At 34.6% G+C, this 27,497-nt stretch overlaps 1 protein-coding gene and 1 long non-coding RNA gene across 8 annotated transcripts in view; both read right to left on the reverse strand.

Annotated features, from left to right (window-relative positions):
* Positions 1–4,509: 4,509 nt before the first annotated feature.
* The window catches only part of LOC138715397 (P43 5S RNA-binding protein-like), a 150,751-nt gene continuing 127,763 nt past the window's right edge, over positions 4,510–27,497 (reverse strand). For 6 of the 7 annotated variants that reach the window (XR_011336284.1, XR_011336288.1, XR_011336286.1 and 3 more), the window contains 3 exons: positions 8,557–8,764; positions 8,170–8,469; positions 4,510–6,692 (listed from right to left, as the gene is read on the reverse strand). Coding sequence is in view for 1 of the 7 variants with exons in the window: in XM_069848255.1 (XP_069704356.1) it covers positions 8,384–8,469; positions 8,557–8,764 (294 nt within the window). In the remaining 6 variants the exon portion in view is untranslated. Of the gene's footprint in view, positions 6,693–7,937; positions 8,470–8,556; positions 8,765–27,497 lie in introns of those variants that run through there. The other variant, XM_069848255.1, reaches the window with a different exon arrangement.
* On the reverse strand, positions 20,993–21,879 carry LOC138715675 (uncharacterized). The gene is made up of 2 exons (XR_011336538.1): positions 21,614–21,879; positions 20,993–21,392 (listed from the first exon to the last, which is right to left on the reverse strand). It is a non-coding gene; the product is annotated as an uncharacterized lncRNA (long non-coding RNA).

Below are 27,497 nucleotides of genomic sequence, written 5' to 3' on the forward strand. Positions count from 1 at the left end.
AGCTAGAATACAATTTCTTGGTCTAAGAGCTGAAAATTTGGAGAATATTACCTTCATTTCAGGGTTAGAATTTTTAAACGCTGCATATAATTCATTTCTGCTCATGTGATTTACTCCCTGATTCTTTAATCATAACAAATATTTCATACCAGGCATCATTCTGCTAATCTCATCAGAACAACAGAATTCTTTAACTTTAACGGCAACAGCCGCGGGCAAGGGTTTTCCAGGTTCCGGATTTGGTGAACACAAAATTCCCTTTTCCTTTGCCAGGACTTTGGCTTTCCAAATTATGTATTCGGAAGCTGAAAGAAACTTTTTTTATATATTATTTACGCTCCAGCTTTTAGGTAGTAGTGTTAAAATGGTGATTTTCTCACTTTTACCTGAATTTTGAAAATTTTCCTGCAACTGAGACAAAATTTCAGAATCAGGACTTGATGAAGGTCCTGGTTCCTCGGCATCTTTAATATCGAAGACTTTATCGTTTAAGACTTCTTCAATATTTTCAAATTTCTGTCTCCTATATATTTCTTTTGTTGTAGCCTTTTTTGTTTAATAAGGAACACACCTTGATCAAAAAGACTTGTATTTAATGAACTTACTTACATTTGCTGTAGAATCGACGTATTCTTCATTACTAGAGTCATTCTGAGGATTCTGCGTAATAGCATCATATTATAATTTTTTATTTCTTTGCGACACATAGCGCACACCTTTTGTTCCTGTTTTAAATCAGAAAATACATTAAGCATCCACGATATAACACTTCTTAAATTTTTCCTCTAATTACAATGCTCTGATTTCTCGAAGGGATTGCAGCAAACATATAACTTAAAACGCGACTCCATTACATCGCACAAAACTACCACATTCTAAAAAAACTAACGAAACTGCACTTGAAACAGATCGCACGTTTTGTATAAATTGAAGACTGTATAAACTGCCACACATGACGGTCTGACAGATCGACAACGCAGATAATAATCAGACAAGTACGAACTCGCACGCATGCAGTGTTGGTGTAAGATAGGTTTAAGTGCTACAAACCAAGACACTGATATATTTTTTTACTGATATTCCTGAAACGTTCCCAAAATGAAACTTATACCAAGGGGAGAATGATCTTACCTCTATAACATATATTTTTCGCGAAATAATTTGTGCCCCGCATTTTTAGATATTCAATGTTAAAATGTGATTCACGTGACCATTCAATAAAGAATTCGATACTTCGATGCAAACCTATCTTTATTGAAAGTATGATTCGTTAGCTTTAAAATAAGCCCAAGTTTAAGATTCTACCTCAATTAGAAGAGAAGTTATGAATTATTTTTGTTGACACAGTATGCAACATTTTTACATTTTTTCTCATATTGACAGAATTGCTGTATGGATATCGTGCATTATTGAGGGCTGAAATTTTACATAATTAATTAACTTAAGCTTCTTTACCATCCCACCAAATTTAATGAAAATCTGAGGTGGTCGGGTTGAAAAGTCCACTTTTTTGTGTTGATTTGACATGGAATGGCCCTATACATATTATGTGGAGCGCATAGCTTGGACGTACCAGTGATGTGAGAATTCTATAAACTCTGAAAAGATAAGAATTTTGTTTGAGAATTTAATCTTGATATGATATAGCTTTATACTAAAGAAAATGCTAAGTCTACTTACATATATTGCCAAAGGAAGGATGTTGAAGAGTGATCTGTTGGTCACGCATTGATCGTCCAAGCTATACATGGAGTGGTTTTCAAAGACAGAACAGATTTTCCAGAAGGAACTAATTACAGTGATTAGTAATCACTAATCCAAATATGTATTCAATCGATATAATTGGTTATTAACATTTGGAATGATTTCATTAAGCAATAGAATTTTTTTATTATAGTACTTGGCAATATAGTACTCCTCAGCGGTATTGGTAATTTTATTGTCGATAATTATTTTTATAACTCTGAGAGTATCGCTGATGCTGGTTAATTCGTGGCTTTCTTCTATTAAATGGGTAGCAAATTTTTATTTGTTCCAATTATTTCGGAAGTCAGCAACATGCTTATTATATCTAGTTTTAAAATTTCTTTCGGTTTAGCCAATATATTTTTCTCACAATTTTTAGAGATGAGTTTTGAGCAGCAGTATTTATAAACTTAACTGTAAAAATTGTAATGCGGGCTTTTTTTTTTTTCAATCTCCCATGGTCTATAAAAGAAAGACAAGTGTAAATAACAAAATTAATTTATTACTAAAAGTTATGTACAAACATGGTTACTTTTCGACGTAATCACCGTGAAGATTGAGGCAGTTGTCATATCTGTGAATGAGCTTTTCAATCCCCTCTTCATAGAATGTTGCCACCAGTGAGTTCAGATAGGCCTTAACGTTGCTTTGAAGCTCCTCATTAGTCTGCTCTCCTAGCTACTTTTTCAGTTCAGGGAAGAGGTGGAAGTCACTTGGTGCGAAGTTGCCGGGTGTTCAAACATTTCACATTGAAATTGCTGAAGAAGCTGTCTGGTTACAGCAGCACTGTGAGGGTAGGTGTTGTCATGAATCAGAAGAACTCCAGAAGTCAGCATGCCTCTTCTTTTGTTTTGAATGGTTCTCTGCAGTCATAGTTAAGTCTGACAATAAACAGCTTCATTAATCGTAGTCCCTGATTCCATAAACTCAACAAGCAACACACCTTTTTGATCCCAAAACATGACAGCCATAACCTTCCTGTTGTTGAAGGTTTGTTTGAACTTTTTCAGTTTGTTTGACGAGTTTGAGTGTTGTTTCGTTTCGGGGCTGACATATTGAATCGAGGTCTCATCTCCAGTCACAATTTATTTAAAAAATCTTCACCTTCAGCCTCATAATGGGTGAGGAACATCAGCACTGATGCCATTCAGCAACCTTTGTGGTCATCAGACAACATCTTTGAAATCCATCGGGTGCACAGTTGTTTTGTAGCATAGATGTTTTATTACTATCATGTAAACAGATGAACTTGTAACTTCAGGAAATTCCACACATGATTCACTTATGGCACACCTCTGTTTTTATCGAACCACTTGTCAACTCGTTGAACAATGTCTTCTGTTGCGACATTGCCTTCTTTAAATTTCCTACACCATCACTCATAAAGTTTTTGCCATATACTTGGTTCATTCTTCGATGAATTTCTACTGAACTATTCCCTTCTGCTTGAAGACACCGAATTACACTACGCAACTCGCACTTGGAGGGAAAATCAATCACAGCAGCCATGTTTATGTGCCTGCAACTCAGCTCAAAATAATGTAACGATGTTGGAAATAGGGGAGATGCCCAGTCGCCCTCCGAGCATCCCCACCTCCTACCACTCAGTTAACTGTTTACTGGAATAATCGGAGGTTGGAAAAAAAAAAAAAGAGCCCTCGTATATTGGACCAAACCAAAAGAAATTTTAAAACTAGCTACAGTAAGCATGTTGCTGACTTTTGAAATAAACAGAATAAATAAATATTTGTTACTCATTTGATAGAAGAAGGCCACGAATTAAGCAGCATCAATGACACACTCTGAGTTCTAAAAGTAATTATCGACAATAAAATTATCAATACCGCTGAGGAGTAGTATATTGCCAAATAATAAAAAAAAAAGTTCCATTGCTTAATGAATTCATTCCAAATGTTAATAACCCATTATATCGATTGAATATATATGTGGATTAGTGATTACTAATCACTGTGATTAGTTCCTTCTGGAAAATTCGTTTTGTCTTTGAAAACCACTCCATGTACAGCCTGGATGATCAATGCGTGACCAACAGATCACTCTTCAACATCCTTCCTTTGGCAACATATGTAAGTGGACTTATCATTTTCTTTCGTATAAAGTTATATCATAACAAGATTAAATTCTTATTTTTTCAGATTTCATAAAATTCTCATGCCATGCGCTCCACATACAAAGTCAGACAATAAAGTAATGAGAGTGGTTTAAAAAACATTTTCAACCAACTACAATGTGAACACCTTCAAAGTAGTTTCCTTGAGACTGCACACACTTATTCCAACTGCCACTGCTGGTAGCAGCTGTGAAACTCACCTTTTGAGACAATGTTTAATGCTTGAGTTACAGCCTATTAGATGTCTTCTGTTGTTTGAAAATGGCGTCCTTTCACAACTGGTTTCACTTTTGGAAATAAGAAAAAGTCGCATGGAGCAAGGGTGCTGCAGTGTTGAAACAGAACAGCAGCCACACTTCTCCATTCATCTTGCTGTTAGCAGGTAAGATTTTTGGAACCATTTTTGTACAAATTTTTCTCATGCCCAGGTGTTTGTTCAGTTGGAATGAAGCAAACCGTTTCCCGATTTATGTTCGATTCTTGTGCAATCATTTTGGCTGTTAATTGCCTATCAGTTTGTACAACTTCACATGTTGTCATCTATCCATGCAGTTGTTAGTCACCCACTCCAGTGTTCTTCAATGTTGCTTCTGCTCTCAACAAACATTTTATGTCATCGGAAATCTTATGCCCTTGACATCACTTAATTTCCGAAAGCCTGCCATATGTTGTCGTGGCATTTTCACCGAGTTTCACACAAAACAAGTTGGAATACCGATGCGCAATATTATGTGATTCCATTCTGTTGACGAGGAGGCAAACACACAACTCCACTAGTCAAGCAGCTACTTTGCATTCTTGGCTTGCAGGGTGGTGCCAGATGGAAATCGGATAGAGGAAGGATAAAGGTCAAACATATATCTGGTAGGAGCTTCAAGATTGCCTCATCAGACAGGAAAAAATCAGTTTCATTACTTTATTGACCGAAATATGTACAAGCACGAGACCTAGGTTATGTAATCTTCTTGCACATTTACCCACAAAAAGAATGCAGACAGATTTCAATTTTACTTCATCTTGTAAATTTAACATTTATTTTATTGTCATATGAGTCCACATACATTTTGTATATATTTTAAAATACTCAAACAAGTTTTTAACTAAAAGCAATATTTGCATAATTTTAATTAATAATTGCCACAGTGAATTATACACACAGTATTTGTTAAATTTGTACCTACATTGTATACGCTTCTAGATTACTCAAATAGTCTTCAATTAATAACATGCAATACTCATATACCATAAGTTGTGGGATGATGTTTTCTTAAATGTTTCCAATTTTACCTCAAAATGACATACCAAGTCGAAAACGTTCGTCACTATCTAATGTGACTTATATCTCTTCTAATTAGATGTATTTATATGTGATAAGTTACAGACAGTTTTTCAAATAAAGCTTATTGATGTTAATCATTAACTAATAGGATCTACTATGCTAATAAAATTTTTAAAGAGTTGTTACCTCCATTATAACAGCTATGTTTGCACAAATATATAATTAATGATTGTCAAGACGATTATAGAATGGAGCCCAAGCACAAGTGCAAATGGTCTGTAGGAAGGGAGATGCAACCTCTCAATATCTCCACTTAAGTTCAGGACTAATTGCTCTGACAAATGTAGCTTTTATTATGGTGAGTTAAGAATTATTTGCATTAAAAAACTAACGAAGACAGACTTCATGCTCTAGTTACTATTAAGTGAGCCAGAATTGTTGAGAACATTGAAATATGGCAATCTAATAAATCAATTTACTAGTCAGAAGTCAAGATGCAAAAAGTGATAATTTAGATAGTATTCTGGCTACAGCATATTGTAAGTCAATATAACTACATGGTACATAGGCCTACATATGTCTATAGTGATAGTTTATTACTTAATCATGTAACTGTAATACACATTTATCTGCATAATGTTTAAATACACAAATAAAATAACTTAAAAATTCTTACAGTTAGAGCTCCACATTTTCTTGATCTTGGCACTAGAATGAGGTTGTGTGGTTAGTACCATACTCTGATCACCTTTTATGCCCAGAAAAGACCCTGTGCTCAATTTGAGAGGAGGTTGAGTGAACCTCAGGATCTTTACTAATTCTAATAAGTATGAAAGGCAAGTAAGAGAATATAATTATGCAAACCTCAATCCAATTCCTTCAATATTATGATCAAGCTGCGGATTTTTATGCACTAAAATCAGTTGAAATAGGCATTCAAAATTCTAAAATAGACATTTAAAAAGGCATCAACAATTTCGAATTCTTAATGGCGAACACGATCATAGCGTAGCATTATACACCAGTTTCTATAGGAATGTCATTATGACAGTAAATAACTAAATATTCCTCCAAATGTTATAATGAGAACTGATGTTTGTTGTCTGTAAGAATGTTCTTAAATTGGGAGAAACTCCTCTCCATTTCACATGAAGTGATGTGGCAATACTTCAGTGATCCAATCTCAGCTGGGGACCAAACCAGTGGGAACGCAGTAATGTCAATGTCATTTCCAATCAGTGCTTCTGCTACCAATAACACTTGTTCCCAACCAGGATTCTTTTCACAATTTTCAAATACTTATTTCTCATTGTTTCTCCCACACTGCCTGTACTTCTTTAAGAATGGTTTCTACTTCATAACTTGCACAGCACTGTGGAGTGGAATACCTCTTGTTTCCAGTTTCGTTATGTAAGAAGGCAGCTTTCTAAAGTTTGCTTTGATGGAAGCAAGATCAGATTTTAGCTTTGGGTTTGCCAAGATAATATTTGCCTCTCATATGCTTGCCGCCTGGTCCTCATCAAAAGTATCAATAACCTACAAAATTAAACAAAATCAGTAACTGCAAGTTATATTAAAATAAAGATATTCAACACTTCCAAATACTAGTTTCTCATAAACTGATTAAGAAGTTAAAACAAATATCAATAGTACAATGTTAAAATTGAAATATACCGTCTATACTTATCTAGTATTATATGATTAATTATAACATAAACGTTTTCGGCACTAATGTGCCATTTTCAAATGTATGAAAATTTGCTTAATTACATGTTCAAATAGGTGCACATGAACTGTGTGAATGAAACATATAATGTGTACCCTGGTGATTTCATGTCACATATAAAACAATCTGTTTGTAGGTAATTAATGATTAAAAATTAAAAACACACACTTATTACTAACATTTAAAATTTGTTTTTCTGCTGCAATTATCCATCAATTTGTGGAACACTGGGGTTGTCTTGACGTATTTTGTGGTCAAATGCAGTTATTCATTTACTTGAAATGTTGTAACCTTACACTAAGATATTCACTATTAAAATATTAAAATTCTTTGTGTTGATTCGTTATTATTGCACCAAGGTTTCTTGTTGTTTGTTCACTTTGACATATCGGAGCACTTCACCATAATCGAATGTGGTGCGTAATATAAGTTACATTGATACCTGGTTATTGTTTTCCTGTGGTTGCTGTGGTTGGATTATTACATATTTATGGTTGTCACCGTCCGATTATCAGTCAAGCCTTTACACTGCGAACATAAAATTTGTTGTTACGTATATGAATATGCTGATGGTTAAATGCATTGAATTAAATTAGTGACTTACGTACAATGGCTGGACATGTTGCGTGCTCGACGTTGGCCAGGCTATGAATGAGAATCGTTCGATGCTCACAGTGGTTCTTATCCTAATGAACATCTGTCAAAGTGAACAAACAACAAGAAACCTTGGTGCAATAATAACGAATCAACACAAAGAATTTTAATATTTTAATAGTAAATATCTTAGTGTAAGGTTACAACATTTCAAGTAAATGAATAACTGCATTTGACCACAAAATACGTCAAGACAACCCCAGTGTTCCACAAATTGATGGATAATTGCAGCAGAAAAACAAATTTTAAATGTTAGTAATAAGTGTGTGTTTTTAATTTTTAATCATTAATTATCTACAAACAGATTGTCTTATATGTGACATGAAATCACCAGGGTACACATTATATGTTTCATTCACACAGTTCATGTGCACCTATTTGAACATGTAATTAGGCAAATTTTCATACATTTGAAAATGGCACATTAGTGCCGAAAACGTTTATGTTATAATTAATCATATAATACTAGATAAGTATAGACGGTATATTTCAATTTTAACATTGTATTACAACCTGCTTATCGGATAAATCATACAACATGAAATTAAATATCAATAGGCTACATTAAGTAATTTTCCTCTTTAATTTTGTCGACATGTTCTGCATAATAGAAGGCAGCTTCTAATCACGTACCCCAACGTGTAACAACTGGCTGTGGTGGCAGAGGCATTATTGGCAAAACTTCTTTAAATGCAGTAATTCAAGACGGTGCTTTTGAAAAAACCTTCTTTACAGTAGAAACGAGGTTCACAAAGGAAAATTTTGATCTTATTTCTTCAGCCAGTCTATGAAGTGCGTGTGCACAGCAAGTCACGTGCAGCATTTTTGGGTACAACACCTTCAGTGTCTATACAGCTTTAATCATATATGGTGCACCATCTGTTAAAAGTACAAGCTCGTTGTCGTCATTGTTCTCCTGTGGCCACAAGTTTCCTAAAAGAAATTAAAAAAATTATAACAATTAAGTTTTGAAACTAAAATTTGTAACAATTCAGGAATGTCTTATTGATTTTTACTCACTCAAAGCTTCCCTAACTGTTCTTACAATCACTGAATGGTTGGTGACCTCAACTTCTTTGAACAATATTAAATGTGGTATCCCTGCATCATTGGAAGAGAGTTTCCCAACAACCACATTAACAATCATTCGCCCACACTTGTTCATAGTTTCATCAATAGATAGCCAGAAGAGTGAATTTCTCACTTCACGTTTGATTTCATCAATGGTCTGTAACATACCACTACATAAGAATAACACAACTAAATAAAAGTAACCTTAAAAGTTAATTATTTTAACATCTAAGTTTTAAATAAATTAAAGTTCAAATTTTACAAACTCACTGAACTATACATTGCACTCAGATAATTTTTTCTTTCAATTTTAAAGATACGATGGAAAGGTATGATGTCACATCACTTAAATAATCCCCTCAACTAACCCACTAACCTTGTCACATACCTCGGCTTAATGTCACTTAACTATCCCCTCATTTAATCCGTCTAACCAATAAAGAACGTATGTGACAATGTTAGTGGGTTAGTTTAATGGATTATTTAAGTGATATAACATCATAACTTTCCATCGTATCTTTAAAATTATCTTTTTTTCTTAATGTGGACTCGTTAAGGATAATCTTGTTGGTGTATTTGTGTAGAAAGTTCCTGAGGTACACATTATCTAGCTTCCTACAAGGAATGTTTGCTTTCACCATAGTTCTGCAAAAGTCCTCATAGAATTCCTTTTTATCATTGTTGGGCAATTTGGACAAGAAAGGCTGTACTACAGTGGTGATCTGTTTACTTTTCATTAAATGCATGTTGGTATCCTTGTGCTGGTCAATATGATATTTCTCCTCGCATTTAACCTAAACACAACATAGAACATTCATTAATTTAAACTGCCATGCATAACACAAATGAGGTGAAAATGTAACGAACACAAAAAAATATACTGAATTTTCTTACTTCTCTGCAGCATGCTTGGCAATTATAACTTTTCCATCTGATGAGAAGTTAGGATTACCATCGATCCATTGTTTCAGAACATAATGCTCTTGATGACTTTTGCTTTGGCATATCTCCACGGTATATTTCATGTATTACAGCAGAAAACTCAACTCCATACTAAACTCACAAAACGGATACACAGTTTAAAACAACCACCCTCCCAGTCAACTACCACCGATTCACGCAGCTTTCGAAATAAATTTTTTCTTATTGGTGATTATAAATTATTCGATTTCTCCATGTTCTGGTGGCAGTAAACCGTTACACATAGAATTATTGATAGTTGTGTGATTATATATATATATATATATTTGCTGCTCATCCTGGTTATGACAGGAGTGCAGCTTCATAAATGAACTACCCCTCAGCACAAAGCAAATAATTAGGAACAGTCAGGGGATCACCTTAATGATTTCGATACTGTATCCAAAAAGATGATGAATTTGGAAAAAAAAATGTATGATATCACTGCCCTCTGCTGGATAAAAAAGAAACAAATTACAGATCCAAAACACAGATTCAATAAATTCAAGTATAATACAGAGTTTCTGAGAATGAATGGTGGAGTTTCACGAGTTCACTGTGAAGCATGTATTATGTGTAATGAATTGAAGGTGCTTATAATTAGTTCAGTAACTCAAATAGTTTCCAAATAACGTTAGTAAATTTCAATATGATTACCATTACCAGTACGACAAATGTCTAAGAGAAATTCAATTTCAGCCCACACTCTGACAAGAACATCTGGAGAAATGCTTGTGATTACTTGTCTGATTCTTCGTTTGAGGTGGCCAAGATTCTCAATTCTTTCACTGTAGACCTCATTCTTGACATAGCCCCAAAGGTACAAGTTCAATGGAGTAAAATCCGGACTTCTAGCGGACCATGGGATGGGTCCATTTCTGCCAATCCATCGGTCTGGAAATCGACTCTTCTTGGACATGGTTTGCGAAATGGGATGGTGCTCCATCTTGTTGAAAGATGATTTGCAACTCCATTTTCATTTGCTCTATTTAAAGAAATAGAAAATTCTGTAGCATGTCTATGTATGCAATGACGTGAAATGGACTTCTGAGATCTCTGAACACAGGAATGTCGGAAATCTGGTAAAATACGCAACAATGACGTAAAAGCAAACTGTTTGAGAATTACAACTGCCTTCAATCCATTACACATAATACATGCTTCACAGTGAACTCATAAAATCCCACCATTCATTCTCTGAAACCCTGCAGACTATATAATATGGATATTTAGGCAACTTTTAGGCATTTATAAGCAAATAGGCATTTACTAGTGAAACAGGAAATTATAGGCATTATAGAATTTGCATTACTCACAATGCCTTAAAATGGATATGTAACCTAAAAGCTTGCGTCTTCAGGTTAAGGATTAAAATAGGCATATTGGCATAAATCCGCAGCTTAATCATGATACACACAAAGAAATGGAATATACACAATATGTGAGCTGAAATAGAAAACGAAAACCATTTTGTTGCAGTGTAGTAATAACAATTATTATTATTATTATTATTATTATTATTATTATTATTATTATTAAATTGAGAAAAATTCGTTCCAGCACAGGGAATCGAATCCGGGACCTCTCAGCGCGCCTACTAAGCTATGCTGGGACACGATACACGGTGCCAGCCAAACTCTTCTCATTCATATCATCAATAGCCTACTACCTGCATTTTTAAGACATACAAGTCACGTATGCAGGAGCGCATGAAGGCTTCTATACACTCAATGAGAAGTTTAGAAGCCTTGGGAACGCATATTTAAATGACTTTATGGCCATTTTCGACAACAGTTTATGAATATTGTTAACGTTTAACATATACATATATATTCATATACGAGGTCTCGCCATCCTCATTGAATACAATGACTGTAAATTAATAACTATAAGGTAATTCTCCAGAAGAACTAGACCAAAGGAGGAACCATTTTTTAACAATTGTGTACTATACTACGAATAATATAGAGTACTGTACTAACAATACTTTCCACAGCATAACCTAGAAATATTCACTTGTACATAGTACCGGTAATGAATGTATCATGCCATAATGGCATGTACTGATGAGATAATGTAATTTAAGTTGCCTCAGAGGTCTAGTGCAAATTTCTTGACAGTGGGTATATGGGGGCCTGGATCCCCCAGCAAGAAAGCATTTTTAATGCCAGTGGAGGTGCAAATTTCTGGGCAGTGGGTGTTTGGGAGCCTGGACCACACCAGCAAGAAAGCATTCTTAGTGCCAGTAAAGGTGCAAATTTCTGGGCAGTAGATGTTTGGGGCCCTGGCCCACACTAACAAAAAAGTATTTTTAGTGCTAGTGGAGATAGACATTGTCAAAGAAGGTCGTACAGTAAAACCTCATTAACCCACGTCCTGATACGCCAGATTTCGCTTAATCCAGACAGGCAAAAAGTTTGGAAAAATTAAAGAACTCTGTTTTAAGACTTATTTTTATACATTAGAACTATGAAATTACAACTGTCTCAAAAGAATATAGACATGTACATACTTCAAACCATCTTCCACACCAAGTGTTTCAAGTGATGCAGAGCCAAGTCTGTCGGACACAGCATCATAATTATGGGTATCATGTATGTATTGCTTTACATTTTACTGTACTGTATAGTGTATTTAGATCTATGTCATTTAAATACACCATATAAACGGAGTTTTAATGCACTTTCTACTGTTCTTTTAGGTTATTTCAGTTAATCCGGACTTTCATTAAACCAATCAACTTACCCCCAATTAGTCCGTATTAAAGAGGTTTTAGTGTACTTCGACAAAATTAACAATCCTTGAAAGAGACTCCAGCTCTGAAAAATAACGGAAAAGAAGAACTCCTCTTATTTAAAAACGCTGTTTTACATTTAAATGGTGATCCATTCACTCATGATATCTCATGCGGACAATATGGCAGCAATACTACATACAAGTGAACAGCTCTAGATTAGTCCATGGAGATTATTTGAAGAAAGTAAACCACGTGTTCAGTACTCTATACTATTCTAGTAAGCAACTGTTAAAGAAAAAGTGGTGTCTCCTTTGGTCTAGTTCTTCTGTAGAATTAATAATAATAATAATAATAATAATAATAATAATAATAATAATAATAATAAATGTATTTATTTACTTATTTACTTATTTATTTATTTATTTATTTATTTATTTATTTATTTATTTTTTATTTTTTATTTATTTATTTATTTAAAAGGGTTTCCTTTGCATATCATCAGTATACCATTATGTGTTGCATTATCTATAATAATATTTCATTTTTAATGGTAATAATGTCATCAAACATTCTTAAGTTTTGTAGTTCGTAATATCCAACACACAGCTGTACTCGGAAAACTACAGACCAGAGAATCAGACCTGTAATAGTTATTTATGGTACTTGTGAGGTAAGTGCATCTTTATTGCGTGAGTGGAAAGATTTAAGCACAAGGCATCAGCCGAGTGCTTAAATTACATGAGCGCAATAAACATCACGCTCACAAGTACCATACGTAATTTTATCCATGACCATAACGAAAAATTATGTTTTATAAAAGAAAATATGTTGAAAATATAATCACATATCATGGCATGGATTTTAGAATCGATATGTGTGCTAGGTAGGTCATGATGTAGGAGGCCATGATTAGTGAAGAATGATATCTAAGGCGTTGGATAAATAACAAATTATAATTAATTATATAATTTTAATATATATTTTTTTCATTTTAAACGTGTATCTTTGTCTTTTTGAAGTTTCAGAGATTATTTAGAAGTGTTACGAGACTAATGTGATTAAAATAACTTCACCTTTTACTTCTGTAAACTTAAGAGGAATATTAAAACTTAATTAATTATCGTGTCTGTTTAGCTCAGTTGGTTAACACGTGTTGTTTTAAAATCCTATAAACCCAACTTCGAAGGTTCAAGTCTCCTTGCATCCCAAAAGATAAATTATTACAGATTAAAAAAAAAAATACATAGCCTTTTAGATATGGATGCAATGCACAAATTACGACGTAGGAGATAGAGAAAAGAGGAGATTGAGTGTAAGTATATTTAAGAAATGGTAATAAAGAAGTAGAGGTAGTGACATCTAGTAACTAATATATTAACTTCTTGAGTAATAGTTGAATGGAAAAATATACGTGTGTACCCGGGTACTAGGAAAATACTAATGAACTGTGAGATAAAGTTCAAACTGTGAGGTAATGTCTTTATCTCACTAGTGAAATAAAGTAATGTTGAATAAAAGCCTACTTTACAAACGCAAAAGTATTTAGTAAAGGCACGTTTTTCGTTATGGTCATGGATAAATTATTTTTATAAGTTATCAAAAAATTACACAAATGAAGATCGACATATTGGCATTATGATGTGAAAGAATCTGAGCCATCTGAACTCTATGTCAGCAATCCTGTAGGTCATGGCCTTCGTGTAATAGTCTATTGTTTATTGTAGTGTGTGTTTTGTTTTATTCTGAACTGCAATTAATTAGTTCTCAAAACTGACGAAAGATGGATTTTGGAAAATAGGAAAATGATGTAAGAAAATTGACATTTCACTGAAAACTACTATTTTTCTGAAAAACTTTGGGTTCCAAGCTTCAAAATGAGGGGTCATTTATTTAAATCCATTCAGCCATTTTCCCGTAATTCCCATTACCAGTTCAAATTATATATATAGAAGATTATTGAACACAAGCTTTTGTAAATAATGATACTGTGGTATGTATTAATTTTTAATAAACATAAACAATGAACTCTGTTCAAGCAATTTTGAACAGTAAAGGACTGAGTAAATTGACTTACCAGAAAAAATTTGGAAATAAAAAGGTAGGGTTTCATTAGGTAGGTAGGTAGGTAGGTAGGTCGGTGGGTGGGTGGATGGACGGACAGACGGATGGACGGACGGACCGACAGAAAGACAGACAGACATACAGACAGACAGACAGATAGATAGAACTTATTTATATACGGTTTTTTCTATAGTGAAATATTGGAGTCATGACTAGGGAGCAGATTTTTATGTGCTAAAAAATTTAAATATATTTATTTTTTATGTGCTAAAAAGTATGAAAATATTTGCTAAAAATAAAAAAATTTTTCTTTTAAATATGACAAAAATACCTTACTTAGCTTGGAAAAAAAAAATGTTACTAGGTGCTCACTCACCACACTTGAGTGCTAGTAGTTGGCCGAGAATTGCAGTGAACAACAAAGGTCATCTCTAAATTCTCCATCATAAATGCATGCCGATTATCTCTGAACAATGACTGTGAAAACGATCTTTCCACATCATAGGACGTCAGACGTGCATATTTAAAGAGAGGAATGTCACAAACACAAACACCGTCAATTTCACCTACAGGCACACCCTCCAATGCTTGAGCAACTTTACACTTTTTTATATCCACTGTTTTTCCCAAATATATTATGGAATTTGTCCCTTAGCACTTGTACTTCTGAACCTGGTAGCGAGTCTAGTTTAATTTTCACGGCACGCACCTCCTTGTTTCAGACAACAGGTTTTTGGATGTTTCGAGTTTTTTTATGGTGTCTCACAAAAAGCTTAGATTTGCTAATAGGAAAGACAAATCTTTTTTTTAAACAACCATCTTTCAGTATATCTTGAAGGATATCGATTGACGAAGCCCGGTAAAAGGAAATCATAACAAGACGTACTGCCTCACTTGATGGACATTAGCGAGAGGCAAGAGATTTGTTTAAATTACAAAAATGTTCATACCCGAGCTCTTATCTGTTGTGTTTCACAAACAAAGCGTGGAATGAAATCATCTTCAGCAACAATAAGCATTCCTGATTATGTGTTGCAAGATCTCCCTTCCTTGTCCATGTTAATTTATTCTCTAATAATAACACTGATATGCTGCCTAGCAGTTCTCAGAACTTGTGGCGAAACTATTACAAAAATGTATCACGGATACACCACACAGTGCTTAGATACACGAAGCAACCAAGAATTTTTAAAAAGATAACGTGCTTCTGAGTGACATAATTGATTTAGTTTTAAAATGTTTAAAAGTTCTTGTAAAAAAATTATTTAAGTAAAAAAACTCCAAGATTTATGTGTTTATAATAGATTTCCTGAAAATATGTATTTACATAATTTTTTTGTGAAAATATGTGCTTTTATGTGAAATAAAATTCGGGTTTTAAACTTGAAACTTCATGTTCGGAATTTTTTACTTGTTAATTGTGTTTTATCACAAGCAAAAAGAATATTTAATTACATAGGAATCCGCTCCTTAGTCATGACATTTCATATTAGACCTAAATGTAAGATTTCAAATTATCTTCAGTTTTGGAACACAAAATTGTGAACACACGTAATATTTTATCATGAGCCTTCACTGTGTACAAATTGATATTATTGCACAATTTGGTGAAGCAAAAATCCGACTGGAGTTAATGAATACACGAGACAGTTCCAAATTGATTGTCTTCTGTGCTCTGTATGGCTAAGCTATAGTGATCCACAGTAGGAATATAAATCAGTGGATAAGAAAGTGTTTCCGTAAAAGCCATGTATTGTGGGTCCCTATCACCACGGTATGGCGCATCCTCAGGTTGCGGATCGAGGAGATGACCTCCAGATTTGAAGGGTAGCTGTGAATATATTGAATAAGCAGTAGCGGACAACCGATGAAGGGTGGTCCTCCAGATTGGGGGTTGGGCGAAGGGCTAACAACCCATCACCGTAAAAAACAGCTTGTTACGAAACCTTCAAATAAGCCTCGGAATGGGACTGATTCTCTGGCACGACCACAGCAAAGGAATAAGGTTTTGAGATTTGGTACTTGGAATGTTACAAGTCTACTGCCCGTGCCTCACTTCCTGAGCTGTTTCTTTGTGGGGCGAGAGGTAGAGGGGGTGAGTGGGACCTGGGTACCGATGTGCCTACTACCCTACATTCAACACATCGGCCTTTTCAGGATTCCTTTCGTCAGCTCTGGAGCAAGATCAGCCATGGACAAGCGAATGTATAGGCTGTCCCCTCACAAAACAAATTATGTCCTACTTATCAATTCCTGTAACTAAACACTAATACCAGTGGTAGACTACAGTCTCTACTGGAGATTATCGACCTAATGGCGATTACACATCCGTAAACTCTTTCCTCTATTGCAGTGTTCCTCAAACATTTTTCCACCGCGAAACCCCTTTTAATCTAAAGTGTAACTGCGGAATGCTTGTAATATTTTATTAGTCTTTAATAGTTAACAGACAAGTGAAAGCTAGTATCTCAATAATTCTGTTCAGTGGGACGAATATATTTGCTTTTTAAGCCTGCAATCTGTTTTTATGGCGGAAAGTTGTAGTTTCATTTATGCTATACTTCTGCATTTTGTCTTTTCAGTATTTTGTTTTAGTGGGCACATACGAAGAGAATCCAATGATGAAAGTGATAAGTATTATGGGTATTTTCCGTTTTAGATGTTTATTAGGCCTAAACATATTGTTACTACGCGTATTATTGGAATATTATTATTACTCATATTCTTGGAATATTATTTTATTATTATTACTATTATTATTATTATTATTATTATTATTATTATTATTATTATTAGGGCCTACTACTATTATCGGTGGTTTCACGTTATTATTTATTCATATTTTCGTAACATTTCCATATATTTTTATAGTATTCACTAAGTATAAAATAGCCACCGGAGCAGCCCAGTTGGCTAAGGCGCTTGCCTATCGATCCAGAGTTGCCCTCGGGCGCGGGTTCGATTCCCTCTTGGGCTGATTACCTGGTTCGATTTTTTCCCCGAGGTTTTCTACAACCGTAAGGCGAATGTCATATAATCTTTGGCGAATCCCCGACCTCATCTCGCCAAATACCATTTCGCTATTATCAATCCCATTGATGCAAAATAACCTAGTAGTTGATACAATGTCATTAAATAACGAAGTAAAAAAAGTATAAAATAAAATTTAAAATCATATAGGGCTCACGGAACCCCGGAACATAATTTGAGAAATGCTGCTCTATGGCAATTCAGCAATTGTCCAAACTGAACGAAGAGTGGCCTAGTGTGTACTTACATCGCCATTGTCATCAGAGATAACAGTGATAGTGGTAACCACAATTCGAGTATCCAGTATTATAAACAGTAAAGATCCCTGCAATGGCATAGGATAATGTTTTCAGCAGATATAATATGCTGCCGTGCCGGTCCGAGCAGACCTAGGGAGCTCTTGGTTCAGGAATGTGAGACATGAGCAGTATATAGAACAGGAGGGCTAACATTAGTAGCAAAAGAACTAGCTAGATATAGAATAGACTTTGTGGGAGTACAAGAGGTTAGGTTAGATGGGAATGGCATAACACAAATAGGAGATTACTTGTATTATGGGGAAGGAAACGATAATCACCAATTAGGAATAGGATTCTTTATTCATAAAAGAATAAAATCAGCAGTAAAAAAGATCAAATTTATCAGTGACATGTTATCATATTCAGTACTTAAGGGTAGATGGTGCAATATCGTAATTATAAATCCTCACGCCCTTACAGAAGAGAAAGACGACCATATAAAGGATAGCTTCTTTGAAGAAATGGAACATACTTTTTGACCAGTTATCCAGATATCACATGAAAATTTTATTGGGGATTTCAGTGCTAAAGTAGGACGGGAGGATATTTTTAAACAAACTATGGGAAAAGACAGCCTACACGTAACTAGTAATGACAATGCAGTTAGATTAGTCAACTTTGCCACATCAAAAAATTTAATTGTCAAAAGTACAACATTCCCCCATAAGAATATACATAAATATACTTCGACTTCTCCAGATGGATTGACACACAATCAAATAGATCACATCTTGATAGTTAAACGGAGACATACTAGTATAGTAGACATTCGAACTTTCAAGGGGGCAGACTGTAATTCTGACCATTATTTAGTAATTGAATTAAGAGAAAGACTATATTATCAGTAAGAGCAACAAGTTAATATTAGTAAATTCAATATTCTGAAATTAAAGGACGAGGAAACTAAGCAACATTATCAGGTCGAAATTTCGAATAGGTTTGTCACTTTAGGAAGTTTCGACAAAGTTGAGAAAGAGTTAGATGTTAATAGCATGTGGGAAAATATCCGAAATAATATCAAAATTGCAGCTGAACAGAGCATAGGTTATTATGAAATTAAGAAAAAGAAACCGTGGTTTGATTAAGATTGTTCCATGGTAGTAGAAAGAAAGAAACAGGCAAAATTGAAATTCTTACAGGATCCAATTGAGGCGAATAGGGATAATTTATTTCAATAAAAGACGGGAAACAAATCGTACACTTAGGCCGGTATTCATAGTCGAGATAAGTCATACTTATATATAAGTCGAACTTATATCTCGTCTCAATTGCAGATTTCGGTCCAAATAAGTCGTGCTTATTATAAGTCGTGCTTATTTTATAAGCTTTACTTTACAAAGTCTGACTTCATGAAGTTGAACTTATTGCAATTCATAGTGACTCAAGTGCGACTTATGTTATGAAATAAGTTAAACTTTATCAAGTCAAAGAAACCCCTGACTTATGTCAGTTTTAACCTGAAAATTGATAACATTTATAAAGAACTGGCCAAGGAAATTATTGAAATGTAGGAAATTTGCGCCCAAAAGCATTACTTCCGAAACATCATGGGTCGCTTTGAATTTTATAATCTTGAATTCAAAAGGAGGTTTCGTTTTTGCAAAAGGTTTTGGAATCAGTACTTCCGAAAGTGGAAAGAACTCTTGCAAAACCGAGATAGCGAGGTTTGCCATTTCTTCTAGATTACTACTTCTTGTTCGCTTGAGATTTTATGCCACGGAAATTTTTAAAATAAGTTTAATGTTGTTAAAATATAGCCATAACCGTAGTCTATAAATATATGAGGTATTTGTCGGCCTAGGTAGCGTAGTTGGAATAGCGCTGGCCTTCTGTGCTCGAGGTTGCGGGTTCGATCCCGGCCTAGGTCGATGGCATTTAAGTGTGTTTAAATGCGACAGGCTCATTTCAGTAATTTACTGGTATGTAAAAGAACTCCTGCGTGATAAAATTCCAGCACATCGGCGGCGCTGCAGTTGCGAGCGTCGTTAAATAAACCATAATTTAATTTATATGAGGTATTCAATATATCAGTGAGGTTAGATTTCTTTAATATACATGAAATTTCAGTATTAGTAAGATTAAACACCCTTATCCAGTCAATTTAAATTAAATTATTAGGTATGTGTTAATAAAATAAATTTAAAACAAAGCCTTCTTGCTGTCATGCTTACTTACAATTGGCTTTAAGAGAACGCGGAAGTTCATTGCCGCTCTCACATAAGCCCGACATCGGTCCCTATCCTGAGCAAGATTAATTCAGTCCCTAGCATCATATCCCAACTCCCTCAAATCCATTTTAATATTATCCTGCCAACTAGGTCTTTTTTCCCCCCAGATCTTCCAACTAACACTCTATACGCATTTCTGGATTCCATACGTGTTACATGCCCTGCCCAGGCGACGCTGATATAACCTCTGCAGTTGCGAGCGTCGTTAACTAAACCATAATTTAAAAATTTTAAATTTTTGTCTTTTTATGAATAAAGAATCCTGTTACAAATTGATGTTAGGCCATTCTCATCTAACCTAACCCCCTGTACTCCCAGAAAGTCTATTCTAGCTGGTTTATTTTATTTTATTATTATTTTTTTTTTGCTACCAATGTCCTGTTCTGTAAAGACTGGTGCCATTCTAAGTACGAAATCCTATAATCATATTCCTTTGCCAAAGAATCAATCCCATTTCGAGGCTTATGTTGGGGTTTCGTAACAAGGTATTGTGTACTGTGATGGGTTTTAGTCCTTCGCCCAACCCTCAAGCTGGAGGACCACCCCTTATCGGCTGTCCACGACTGCTTATTCAATATATTCGCAGCTACCCTTCCCGGTGGTTCATTGCTTCAAACGAGCGTAGAGCTCACCGAACATGCAACCACAGTAACCAATTAAGTTTTCTTACTGTCATAATGAAAGTAAATAAATTGTCAAAGGTAAGCAGTTGTGGAAATATCGGCTTGACACTTTAAAATTTATAGGTACAATAAGAGCCGAGAATTAATGTAGTGGAGAGAATGTTTGAGCTACGGAAGGTAAGATTTCCTTATCTGTCGGTTGGTTTAAAAAACAAACTCGACAATGTCCCAAATATAATTTATTGTTGCCTCTGCAGTGCTTCACAATTAGAGTTCGGAGAAAATGACAACTTACCAGAAGATGATCCAAACGTAATGACTCTTCCATATGAATCTGTGCCTGTTGCATCATCTGCACAGCAGTCTTCGGTTTGGCTTTCAGGGAGAACTGATTAACATAGTGTTTAGGAGGCATGATGATAAAATGTAAATGAATTTCACAATTAGTTTTAATGTATTTCACTGAAGCAAAATATTTATTCTTTTATGTGATTTACCAAAACATTTTAAAATTTAGATGATTTGTAATATCAACAATGAATACTATGAAGTTGTATACAATAACCGATTAAAGTAATTTATCTGGATTTCATTATGGACAAGCGGTATTTGTTTGTGAGCTTCCGATCTCAGTTGCATTATTGACCTGTAAAAATAATAATAAATTCACACTGTTCCTTCAAAACTACATTCCTGCGCTTTCTTGTATGATCCGCTTATGCTGCTGTAGTTGCCATCGATGTTGTTTGAGCTCCAATTGAGTTGGATTAATCAGCAGTAGAGGGGGATACGTCATCGGAAGGATTTGGTGCAATACGTGCTCCCTCTACTTCCTCTGCAAACACAACTGCAATGTATACAATATGTACACTATGTCAACTGGCTAATTATGTCGTGTAGAATTTATTCTTCCTCATTTTATCACTTGTTAGATATAGTTACCTATTACGGACTCGCTTCATGTAAATAGATATGATTTGATAATGTTCTTTATTAACAAATAATAGCTAATAGGCTAAGAAACAAATTAAATGTTCAAGAAAGAATGTTGAATGTAATACTGCTTACCTTCTAGTTCACTCGCAATCATATCGGAGTCAACCGCTCCCGGAACTTGGACCATTGTGAGAGGGATTATTTGTGCTACAGGTGGATCAATGTCCTTAATATTTTTACTAGAAGACGACCTCGTGTAGCCATCACTGTTTGACGTTCACTGGTCAAAACATTCCGTTGGTGACATTTGATGTTCGTCCATAGTAGCCTATCCATAGTTGTTTTCCAAATCTCTGTAATCATTATAACCAAATTACAATAAAATTTCCAACTTCGCGTAAACTTCATAATTTCTTTCTTTATATTATAATATACACTTTTCAAAGAAAATATTGTATTAGGCTTACTTACATGTTCCACAATATGTATCGACGAATTGCATTCTTCTGCAATCTTCTGTTTTAGGCCTAAGGCCTAAGGCCGGTATTCATAGTCTGTGACTTATTTGTTCAATAAGTATGACTTTGTTAAGTTATACTTATTGGAAAATCTTAACTTATATGATTACGGTATTCATAGTCGGCTAATAAGTCGTACTTCGTAAAGTTTCACTGAATAAGTGTAACTTATGTGTATACAAATAAGTCGAACTTATTGGTATGAGAAATTGCAAGGCCATTATCACGACAATGTAAATCAGACAGTCGATTTTCTTTTGTCTCTAAATTTGTATGCATAGTTTCTGTAGGATACAATAAAATAATTGATGTATGTACGGAAAGAAGAAAAGAAAATATTTTAGTTATGTACAGAAAGATGATTGTATTGAAGGAGATTATTCTAAAATATTCAAAGATTGTAGAGAATAAGAAGACCGACGCAGTTTTTTGAAGACAGAAGATTGCAGAAGAATTCAATTCGTCGATATATTATATTGTGGAACATGTAAGTAAGCCTAATACAATATTGTCTTTGAAAAGTGTATATTATAACATAAAGAAAGAAATTATGAAGTTCGTTTATGCGAAGTTGGAAATTTTATTGTAATTTGGTTATAATTATTACAGAGATTTGGAAAACAACTACGGATAGGCTACTACGGACGAACATCAAATGCAACCAACAAAATGCTTTAACCAAAGAACGTCAAATAGTGTTGGCTACACGAGGTGATCTTCTAGTAAAAATATGAAGGACATTGATCCACCTGTAGCACAAATAATCCTCGCACAATAGTCCAAGTTCCGGGAGCGGTTGACTCCGATATGATTGCGAGTGAACTAAAAGGTAGGCCTAAGCAGTGTTACATTCAACATTCTTTCTTGAACATTTAATTTCTTTCTTAGCCTATTAGCTATTGTTTGTTAATAAAGAAAATTGTCAAATCATATTTATTTATATGAAGAGAGTCCGTAATAGGTAACTAAACCTAACAAGTGATAGAATGAGGAAGAATAAATTCTACACAAAATAATTAGCCAGTTGACATACATATTGTTTAAATTGCAGTTGTGTTCGCAGAGGAAGCACCAAATCCTTCCAAGGACGTAACCTCCTCTACTGCTGGACCATCCAACTCAATTGCAGTTGAAACAACAGTGACGGCAACTCCAGCAGCATTAGCAGATCACACAAGAAAGCGCAGGAATGCAGTTGGAAGGAAATTAATTATTTCAGTTAAAAAGAATGAAGGCAAAATTAGAAGTAGAATCTGCGGAAATTGTGTTGCGTGAACAACTTATTGATATTGATCTAGCAAAAAATACAAAAGCTCAAAGATTGGATATTGTTGACATAACTAAGCATAATTATTATAGTATAGTAGAGACTAGGAGCCTACTGTATTTCATTACAGACAAATGGCATGTAAAAGATTTTCGTTATCGCGTCAATATTGTTGTTCAAGTCATTGAAATCGAAACGGCACGCGATTTAACTGCCATTTAGCTCTTTGTCACTTCACTGAGAGTGCCTCGTTGTTGCCGGATCTTAGTTAATGGTAGCAACAATTAGAATATTAAATATTTTTTTCTAGGTTTAGACACCACGGAAACAAACTAGACTTGGCAATGCCGCACATATTTAAAGTGGGTCAGGTGGTTAGAGTAATTATTATTACTTTTTACAAGTCAATAATGCAACTGAGATCAGAAGCTCACAAACAAATGCCGCTTGTCCATAATGAAACTGGGACTGCTATAAAATACATCAATCGGTTATTGTTTAAAACTTAATAGTATTCATTGTTGATATTACAAATTGTCTCAAGTTTAAATGTTTCGGTAAATCACATAAATGAATAAATATTTTATTCGGTGAAATACATGAACACTAATGATGAAATTTATTTACATTTTGTCATCATGCCTCCTAAACACACTGTTAATCAGTTCTTCCTGAAAGCCAAACCGAAGTTTGCTGTACAGGTGATGTAACAGGCACAGGTTCATAAGAAGAATCGTTACATCTGGATCATCATCTTGTAAGTTGTCATTTCTCTCCGAACTCAAATTGTGAAGCACTGCACAGGACATTCTCGAGTTTGTTTCTTAAAACAACCGAGAGAAAAGTAAATCTCACCTTCCAAATCTCAAACTTTGTCTCCGCTACATTAATTCTCGTCTCTTTTGTCGGCTGTATTGTATCTATAAATTTTATAAAGTGTCAAGCCGATATTTCCACAACTTCTTACATTTTACAATTTATTTATTTTTATTATGACAGTAAGAAAACTTAATTGGTTACTGTGGTTGCATGATCAGTGAGCTCTACGCTCGTTTGAAACTCTGAACCACCGGGAATGGTAGCTGCGAATATATTGACTAAGCAGTCGCGGACAGCCGATAAGGGGTAGTCCTCCAGCTTGGGGGTTTGGCAAAGGGCTAACAACCCACAGTAAAAAAGAGCTTGTTACGGAACCCCAACACAAGCCTCGAAATGGGATTGATTCTTTGGCACGACCACAGCAAAAGAATAAGGTTATGAGATTTGGTACTTGGAATGCCACGAGTCTTTATAGAAGAGGAGGGGTAACATTAGTAGCAATATAACTAGCTACGAGTAGATATAGAATAGACTTTGTGGGACTACAGGAGTTAGGTTAGATGAGAATGGCCTATCACCAATAGGAGATTACTTGTACTATGGGGAAGGAAATAATAATCACCATTACTTGTACTATGGGGAAGGAAATAATAATCACCAATTAGGAACAGGACTTTTTATTCATGGAAAGAGATGAGCAGGGCATGTAGCACGTATAGGTGAATCCAGAAATGTGTACAAAGTGTTATTTGGAAGACTTGAGGGGAAAAAGGCCTTTGGGGAGACCGATACATAGATGGGAGGATATTAAAATGGATTTGAAGGAGTTGGGATATGATGATAGGATTGGATTAATCTTGCTTACAATAGGCACCAATGGCGGGCTTATATGAGGGAGCAATGAACCTCCTGGTTCACTGAAAGCCATTTGTAAGTAAGTATGACAGCAAGAAGGCTTTGTTTTCCATTCATTTTATTAATACATAATAATTTAATTTAAAATGACGGGATAAGGGAATTTAATCTTAACAATACTTCAATTTCATGAATATTAAAGAAGCCTAACCTCATCTATATATTGAATACCTCATACAGTATATTACAGACTACAGTTATGGCTATATTTTAAGAATATTAAACTTATTTCAAAGTTTTCCGTGTATAAAATCTCAAGCAAACAAGAAGTACTAGAAGAACTGGCAAACCTCACTATCTCGGTTTTGCTAGAGTTCTTTACATTTTCGAAGTATTGATTCTAAAACCGTCCTTTTGCGAAAACGAAACCTCGTTTTGAATTCAAGATCATTATAAAACTCAAAGCGACCCATTACGTTTCGCAAGTAACGCTTTTAGGCGCAAATTTCCTACATTCCAATAGCTTTCTTCGCCAGTTCTTCATAAACGTTATTAATTTTTAGGTTAAAACTGACATAAGTCAGGGGTTCCCTTGACTTGATAAAGTTTAACTTATTTCATAACATAAGTCGCACTTGAGTCACTATGAATTGCAATAAGTTCAACTTCATGAAGTCAGACTTTGTAAAGTAAAGCTTATAAAATAATCACGACTTATAATAAGTACGACTTATTTGGACCGAAATCTCCAATTGAGACGAGATTTAAGTTCGACTTATATATAAGTATGACTTATCTCGACTATGAATACCGGCCTTAGGAATAAAATGAGAGATTATTTGAAGGAAAAACTGAATGAGGTAGAAACAAATAGTAAAAATAAAAACATTAGAGATTTATATAAGGGCATAAAGGAATTCAAGAATGGATATCAGGCAAGGGTAAACGTGATCAAGGATGAGAATGGTGACTTGCTTGCAGACTCTCATTCAATCCTAAACAGATGGAAAAACTATTTTGGGCAACTACTAAATATACATAGGCCAAATAAAATGATCGGGACGAAATTGAAATACAAACTGCTGAGCCATTTATACCCGAACCCACACTTTTTGAAGTCGAAATAGAGATAGAAAATCTGAAAAATTATGTCTCCAGGTATCGATCAAATTCCAGCAGAATTAATACAAGAGGGTGGAAATGCATTATCTAACGAAATTTATAAGCTTGTACTTGCTATTTGGGAAAAGGAAATTGTACCAGAGCAATGGAAGGCGTCCATAATCGTACCTATCTTTAAGAAGGGGGACAAGACTAACTGTAGTAACTTTCGAGGAATATCACTTTTGCTGACGTCGTACAAAATTTTGTCCAATATTATTTTGAGAAGATTAACTCCATATGTAGATGAAATTATTGGGGATCATCAGTGTAGTTTTAGGCGTAATAGATCAACTATTGATCAGATATTTTATATTCGACAGATAATAGAGAAAAAATGGGAGTATAAGGGACAGTGCATCAGTTATTCATAGATTTAAAAAAGGCATATGACTCGGTTAAGAGAGAAGTTTTATATAATATTCTTATTGAATTTGGTATTCCCAAGAAACTAGTTCGATTAATTAAAATGTGTCTCAGTGAAATGTACAGCAGAGTCCGTTTAGGTCAGTTTCTGTCAGATGCATTTCCAATTCACTGTGGGCTAAAGCAAGGAGATGCACTATTACCTTTACTTTTTAACTTTGCTCTAGAGCAGCATTTCTCAAAGTGTGTTCCCCGGAACCCCGAGGTTCCGTAAGCAACTCTTAGGGGTTCCGCCAATTCCTGATGTGTAATTATTTACTTTTTAATCTCTAAAATATAATATTATAAAACATGAAAAAAAATAAGAACAGAACTATTATTGTTTATTCAGCCATTCTATTGACAATTATCAGGACAACAATGGGTACCGTTTGTTGAAATAATAGTAGGTGCGCTTGAAGTAACTTAAGTGTCTGGAACTAACATATTTTCCAACAATAATGCACATACGTAAATTGTAGGCTCCTACGGAATTCATTGAAAATTCTGTGAAGGGTATTTCGCAGAATTGTTTTTACGTTCCTTCAGGAAAACACAGGAAACTTCTTCTGGAGAGGAAAAACCATTATTTTGAAGTTCAAGGTGAGTTATGTGTTAATTTTGTCTCAAAGTTTATTTAATAATATCAAAAAATGATCAAATGTTTTAAAGAAAAATTGTGCAAGTTTTGTCATCCCTTCTTCAAAATTGTGTAAATAGAGAGCAAGACTGATCATTGTGAACTACGTCATCTTATTTTTAATACAGAGTGATACCGATCCTAACTCTACTTTTTTAAATACAGGGTGACACTGAATCATGGATCGGTGGCTTAAAACAGGATCACTAAAACAATCAACATCCAAGTGTGCCACTACAACTTCACCTATCCCTAAACAAGTACTGTATGTGGGTCTGATGAAGGCGAAATGGAAACACCAGGTTTAGAAAATAGCTGCTCATCGTCTGAAAATGTGAAGGAGACAACATT

Source organism: Periplaneta americana, chromosome 15, assembly GCF_040183065.1.
Source record: "Periplaneta americana isolate PAMFEO1 chromosome 15, P.americana_PAMFEO1_priV1, whole genome shotgun sequence".
NCBI classification, from domain to species: Eukaryota; Metazoa; Arthropoda; class Insecta; order Blattodea; family Blattidae; genus Periplaneta; species Periplaneta americana.